This window comes from Montipora foliosa, chromosome 1 (genome assembly GCF_036669935.1).
Source record: "Montipora foliosa isolate CH-2021 chromosome 1, ASM3666993v2, whole genome shotgun sequence".
Classification (NCBI taxonomy): Eukaryota; Metazoa; Cnidaria; class Anthozoa; order Scleractinia; family Acroporidae; genus Montipora; species Montipora foliosa.
Window position 1 is genome coordinate 25,879,676 of NC_090869.1, and position 7,500 is coordinate 25,887,175.

Genomic DNA, 7,500 nt, shown 5'->3' on the forward strand with positions numbered 1-7,500 from the left:
CGATAAATTGACACCATCACATAAAAGATAACGTTGAGATTGGCCATCTGTCCAAGTTTGATGCTTTTAGGTCGAACAGAGACGAAGTTACGCAGTTAAAAACAGTGAAACATCCATACAAAAACCTCTAATTGTGAGGCTGCATCCCCCAAAACCATAAAAACTCGTAAACATTTTTACCATTTCTGTAATATTCATAAAAATAGGCTTGCAAACAAAGTAATTTTCACCTCACTTATTTGCAAATAGTAGGTTCATGACAGGATTTTCCAGTCGTCCCAAATTAATTTTGATAACTTTTTTAAGAGTTTATAAATAATTATTATAGTTTTGGGGGACGCATCCTCAAAATTATAGACGTTTGTATGGATTTTTAACTACGTTCTAAAGTATGTAACTTGGTCTCTGTTGGACCTAAAGCATCAAACTTGGACAGATGGCCAATCTCAATGTTACCTTTCATGCAATGGTGTCAATTTATCAACTGGTTCAAATTTGAAACTTGCCCCAGTTTCCTGCGCAATTCCGAATGGACACAGTTGAATCTCTTGAAGTTTTATCACTTAAATAGCTCACACACACATACTGCCTTGAGCTTCCTTAGCCTATTTGCCAGCTCCCAAGCTTTTGCAGGTGACCTGCTAGGATTTATGTATGTAATTATTACATGTATCATATTTAATAATAATAATAATAATAATAATAATAATAATAATAATAATAATAATAATAATAGCTAATTTATTTTATTATTATGTTAATAATAATTATTGTTTAACTTTTCATCATGGGGAAGCCAATAGAAGTTGCTGTTATTCCTTCTTAAATTTTATGTAAGGAGATGGAAACTTGGAGCACTTAAATTATGCTCAAGTGTATACTGTTTGAGGTCAATGATGTCTCTTGTGTCAAATGCCAAACTTGATTAATTCAATACTAGAAAAAATAATAATAATTTAAAAGAAAAAATGCCGATGTGCACATGAACATGATTGTGAATCGCTTTAACTTGTGAAGATGAGAGTCTGACCCAAAGTTATCTTTAGCCATCATTCACGCCTGAATCCAAATAAAAATAATAGAACCTTGCATCGTACTTGCAGTTGGGTCAAGCCCTCACCTTACTGGAATTGCATGTAGGAATTTTACCCACCAACTTTAAATTTGGCTTGTACGCTGTATACAGTGTAAGGAATAGACTGCAAGCAGTGGTCCTTTCTTGCTCACATGCAATGTGTGGGTAGAAATATAAACATCGTTCAAATTTTGGGTAAAACCGAGAAGGGGTTGGGGAGAAGGAGGAGATTGCCGGTCCAGGTTATCAGCTTGTGTGACGTGGGTTGCAGATTCTCATAGTAACACATTCCTGTCTGTGTAGTCTTGGAGAAAAAAAGAGACTGCTCGCAGTCTATGTAAGGTATGTGCATTGACCTACTCCTTATTAATGCAACAAACTGTTTTTCATGTGTGATCCACAAATTAATAGTAATTAAACATTGGTAGAAATAAAATGCACTCGGCCAATTTTCCATAATAACGATTTAAGTTAAAGTGGTACTACAACCAAAAAAACAATTCTTTTTTTCCTTTGGATTTCAAAACTATGTTAACTAAACACTAACTGACCCAAGTTTTAAGTTCTGATTTTAAAGAGACACCTGTTTATTTTAACTGGAATTTTCTTATTTATTGGTCCGCCATTACTAACTTTAAAATCTTGAGAGAGCTGGGTCGAGGAGAAAATGACGTCAAACACTCACTAGTTTAAGAATGCAATGCGTGTGTACGCGGCTGAATTAATATGCAGCACGGGAGTTTCGGGCTTTCAGACTTTTAAACCCGTGTTTTGCATATTATGTAATAAATTGCGTTTACACGCTGAAATTTTAAGCTAGTGAGTAAATGACGTCATTTTCCCTAGATCCAACCCTCTGAGGTCCAATCGGCCAGTTTTGAACGTGAGTAATGGCGGACCGTGAAATCCAAAACTTACACTCAAAATAAACAGCCTTTGGATAAAAATCAAAGCTCAAAATTTTGCCAGTTAGGTGTTAAGCAAACACGCTTTCAAAATCTGAAGAAAAAAAGGAAATGATTTTTTGATCATAGTACCACTTTAACTACCTTTTCACCTGTTTAGAATGTATGCCTTAATACTACTGGGGATCGGAAGGGAACCAATTTTACTAGCTGGGACATTGTGTAAGATGACCACTCGGCATAAATGCTTCAAATCAAACTGGATAGGCATAGCCCAAATCCTCACCAGTCCATCACTGTAGCCTGCAGCAAGGTATTGCTGTGATTTTGAGAATGCAATACAGTGGACCGTAGCATTTTGAACTCTTGGTCTAAAAGAATCTGGAATTGATTCTGATTTGCAGTCAAGGCAAAATAAGGTGTCCAGCGAGTCAGAATCCAAGACAAGAATATTTGCATCAGATGTTCCCACAGTGAGCATCAGACCATCAGGGGAATAGCTACAAGAATAAAGTCGCCTTAAAGAAGACACTTTGCGTTCTTTTTCACAAATGTACTTTACTTCACAACTGTTCGGATAATCAAGTTTTTTCCAGATCTCTACGCGTCCGTCCTGTAAACAACAAGCCAGCACTTCGCATTTCCGTCTTGGATTGAAAACACACCAGCATCTATTTCCTCGACATCGCTTTCTCAAAACGGAGACGATGTCGAAATTCTTGCTCTTCAGGATACACAGTTGTTCCTGGGAAGTAGTAACAGCGATATACTGACCATCGGGAGAAAACTCACAACTTGTGACAAAGCCACAAAAATCTGTTACATCGCGCAAGACGATCCTCTTCACTGTCTGCATGGACTTCACATTCCATAATCGCAACTCATTGGTTTCTCTGATGCTGTGGAAATCTAACGACGAGGCGCTCGCTATGTGCGTACCATCTGGTGAAAACTTAGAACAGAGAGTTTGTCCTGTTATTCCAGTACAACTGGGCTGAAATTTGTCGACTCTTTCTTCAATACCGCTTCTAGAATCACGGCTTCGTTTAACCAGAGCCACTTCTCCTCTTCCAGAGTTAGTGATAAAGGTGATAAGGTCGCCGTCCGCTGAAATATCGCACTCTTGGGAGTTATGAGTGAGAATTTCCTTCCTACAAGAGCCTGATTTGATGTCAAACACTCTAAAATGGCCGCGACCTTCGTCAGATCTAAAGCTCGGTCCGCAAGGTGTCGAGCAAGTTACAAGGAGTGATTCGTCGTCTGGAGAAAATGTACAGCAGTGGATCTCTTCCTCTAACTCGTCACCCAATCCAATGTTTGATCTCGAACTGCGATTATGAAGCAGTTGGGCGATAATCCGAGGAAAATTAGAACTCGTAGCCCCATGGTTGATATCTCTCAAAGGTTGGATCGGGCGACAGGGAAGAATCAAATCCGAGGATTTATCAACTTTGGTGCGTGACCTCGTGAAAGTCAACCTGTTTCCCATTTGATATTGGCAACTTGATTAGCGCATACCTGTTCGCGGCTTCGCTTCTTGGCTACTGATCAAGGAGCTAATTTCAGTTCAAAAACAAGATAAACTAGATAATGGACATGTACTTGCCGCGAAAGATATCAACAAAACATTGGCGACCGCGACAAACACCGCTGTACAGGTTCAGCTATTTTTATCTTGTGATTCATACACAGTTACGTTAACAGTCTGCTCACGTGCATGTCTCGAGTAATTCAGTTGTTCCGTTATTTCTTAATTATAATTCAACAAAAAACTAAATTTATGATAAAAAGTAATGGTGTGAAGGCCTGGGGCCCTCTGAGGGCTTTGGGGGAAGAAGATAAAATTGATAATTTGAAGTGGGGAACAATGTCAAAATATTTTAGGGAAAAAGGGAACAAAAATAATTAAAAACAATTTTAAGGATCAAAAAGCTAGGAACAAGTTTGAAAGTAATTTGAGGAACAAGGGAACACAAGCAAATATTTAAAGAGAACAAGGATCCCGCCTGGGAGGGCCTCACTGGTGGAATTGTTGGCGGAAGGGGCAAATACATCAAGCGGCGGAGCCACGCAGTGAATGGGGAGGGGTGCTATCCCTCCCCATTCTCCATGCGGCTTATGCCTCTCGTGCCAACAGTACCACCAGAGACCTCTGGATATATCTTTGATATTCCAAATCCTCCACTGATTTTAGATTTAACTACCCTGTAGTAATTTTGTTGATATTCAATTTGGGTGAGGTGCTGGAATAAGTTAATTACCCAGTTTCGGCCAGTTTGTTGCTGACAGAATGGAGTTCTATAAAAGTCCATCATATAATCAAACATGGTCATCTTCATTATCAGGGATATTGCCAGGTGCCAGTTACTGGCCTATTTACCTTCCTTAATTTAACCCTTTGACGCCCAAACCGGCTGAAACCGGCCAGACTAGACAGTATTTTACTCTATTTAATGTCAGAGTATTTTACTCTGTCTAACGCCAGATGAGTTTACTCGTTAATGGGGAACCCCTGGGAGTCAATGGGTTAAGCACTCACTGAAAAACTATGTCGGCATTAACATATCCACAAAGACTTTTGAGCCTCTGTGTCTGAAATCACTGTCTAGTTTCCTTGTTGAGCTAAACCTAGCTATTGCTAAAATAATCCATTTGTTAGTAATAGTGTTCACTAAATCAAAGGTAGACAAAGGTGGAGTAGTAAGAGTAAGAGTTCTTTCTGTTTGATCGAGTCACGCTGCAATAGCCTTATCAAATAATGGAATGCTTTTTGCACAAGGATTTTAAGAAAGAAATCTCCAAACGTTTGCTTGATTCATATTGATTATTACTGAATCGATTCATATTTTATACTGTATTGGATACATGCAGTAGCACACATTCTGAGCTTTGACAATTTATTAATTTTTCTGACCACTTCAATTTACATAAAGCATTTTTAATGTAAAGCAGTGATGTTGAACAGTTGGCCAGATACTCTGTACACACGCTTTTTCAACATCCCATCTTTACCAAATTGCCCTGATAATGATAATCATATCAACCTATTGTAATGGACAGATACATGTAAAAACTCAAATTGGCTACTCTTGTTAGGGGTTTTCAGGGCCAAATTATGAAACAAAAGAGAAGCAAACTACAGTAGACAAATTTTAAGAGCCCTGACAGTCAGGAAGCAGATCAATAATAATATTATTAGTATGGGTAATGAAATGGTGACGCATGAAATTAGGGAATAATTTCATGCCCGTTTTGTCCAAATTCAAATAATTTCCCGAGCCTTTAGGTGAGGGAAATTACTTGATTTTGGACAAAACGCAAGTGAAATTATTCCCTAATTTCACGGGTATACCATTTGATTAGCTATTAATAACATGGTGACAAATTACTCCTTAATTTTCAAACCTGGACGCCATTTTAGCACTATATGAAAAGTTGCCATGGCAACAATGTAATTTCACATGTGAAATTATAAATTAACGCTGAAATTTCACGTTAAAATTAAGGAGTAATTTGTCACACATGTTATTAGTAGTATAATTACATAGGTGATTAATTAAAATTCTCTGTGCTGATTGATTGCACTTGAGGTGATTATTACATGATAATCACCTATTAAGCAGATTTTTTTTTTTTCAAAATGGCCACAACCCATTTTGTCAAGGTGACACTGACAAAGAAATTGATTGTTTTAAAGAAAATGCACATTTTTAAATAATCACCTATGTAATTATGCTAAAGCAATCATTTATTCACCTGAGGCTCAGTGAATATCGTTGAATAAAACCCGAGACAAAATATTCACTGAGCCTGACTAGAGGTGAATAATAATTAATTACTATTGTTAAATTATAAAATAATAATTAGGATAGTACATGCACTCTCATTGGTCAATAGCTGTGTTTAGATAAGAGTCTGGAAACATGGCTGTGACATCACACAAATTTTGATTGGTTATATGCTGTCAGACGCGCATTTTGATTTGCCGGTAGGAAATATGAGTGTGTATCAAGAAAATCTGTTTCAATCAAGAATTTTTCTTCATTTGTTTCCTTCATTTCTCGAATTATCTTTGAGAAATATTTTATAAAAGCAATAGAGGACCTTTTTCCATGTTTCCATAGCCTCATCTAAACACTCGGGGAAGTTGGGAGGATTCTGCTATGCTATGGAAACATGGAAAACGTCCTCTACTGCTTAATTATAATAATTTTACATAGGTGATTATTTGGAAAAACCTAGACTTCATCGAAAAAACCTCCTCTTCATCTTGGTTTTTATTCCCCGATATTCACCTTGCCTTTGGCAAATCATTGTTAATTACTGGCCATTTAGAAGCCCAACTGGAAGGTTTAACCAGATGCTACCCAAAACAACTCAGTCAGTGCTCGACCTGTGGGAGATTGTCCTTTTTTCACGATGCTTTCACAGCATTTCCCCTTATGAACTCTGGGAAGGAAGAAAAAAATTAGAAAAACAGGTATACCCTTCATAGTCCCTCCAATATCTTGTTAATGAGTGCTCTACAAACTGCATTTGAAGGGTTTTATGCATAAACAAACCAAAAAATATTATTATAATATTTCTACACCAGTCAAATGCACAAGATAAAAGAACAGTAGTCAGAAAAATAAAATACATCTATGTTCTTTGGCCTGACCATTATTTTCATTGAGTAACCTTCATTTTTTGCTAACCACCTGCAACAATCTTTCAAAGAACCTAGGTGCTGTTTTTTTACTGGAAATGAGGTTGCAATTAAATGTACATGTATGTACCTTGGGTGCCAAAGGAATTTCTTACGTCTGAGAAAGTGCCAAGCAAAGCCAATGGATCGCTTTTCAAATTGCATGGCATCCTCCCAGACAAATTTCTCTAGCACTCAAAATATGAACATGTGGCACTTTCCCGTACAACAGAATGGTAAACAAACTTTTTTTTACGTGTAAGTTGACATTAACCCGTTGACTCCTGTAGGAGTAAGACTTTGATGGATTTCCCTCTGTCTAACACCACACAATTTCACTCGTCAATGGAAGACAGTTCAGGAGTCAATGGGTTAACAACCTCTACATCCACTCAAAAAACTATGGGCCCTTTAACCTATTGACTCCTTGGAGTAAGACTTGATAGACTTTACTGTGCCAGACAATTTTACTCATTAATGGGGGGAGGGGGGGGGGGGGGGCAGTCCAGTTCATGCATTCTTCTCTCTGCTGTATGTATCCTTTTCTGGGACAAAAAAAATTGCTAAATGCCCACTCGCACATGCAGGCAATGCCACATAGAAATTGATGTTTACATGTAAACCATCACCTCTTCTTTCTTTTCTTTGTGAGGGTGATGATCTTCCTTCTTCAAGAAAATTATTAGAAAATTACACTGTAAAATGCATCTGCAGTTCGCTCACTTTACACTACAATCGGACGGAATGCTACATCTTTTGTTTCCTAGTTACATATTAGCTTTGCATGCGGAATTCAACTGACACTGATACCTTGTATTTACATTGTAATAATT

At 37.6% G+C, this 7,500-nt stretch overlaps 2 protein-coding genes across 2 annotated transcripts in view; both read right to left on the bottom strand.

Moving 5' to 3' along the window:
* Window positions 1–4,711, bottom strand: part of LOC137994996 (WD repeat and SOCS box-containing protein 1-like) — a 6,455-nt gene extending 1,744 nt beyond the window's left edge. Inside the window, exon 1 of the mRNA XM_068840573.1 lies at window positions 1–4,711. This exon is cut by the window's left edge and continues 1,744 nt beyond it. Within this exon, the coding sequence (XP_068696674.1) occupies window positions 2,129–3,469 (1,341 nt within the window). The 5' untranslated portion in view covers window positions 3,470–4,711 and the 3' untranslated portion in view covers window positions 1–2,128.
* Window positions 4,712–6,604: 1,893 nt separating this feature from the next.
* The window catches only part of LOC137995015 (uncharacterized), a 4,107-nt gene continuing 3,211 nt past the window's right edge, over window positions 6,605–7,500 (bottom strand). Inside the window, exon 3 of the mRNA XM_068840590.1 lies at window positions 6,605–7,500. This exon is cut by the window's right edge and continues 198 nt beyond it. The gene's annotated coding sequence lies outside the window, so the exon portion shown is untranslated.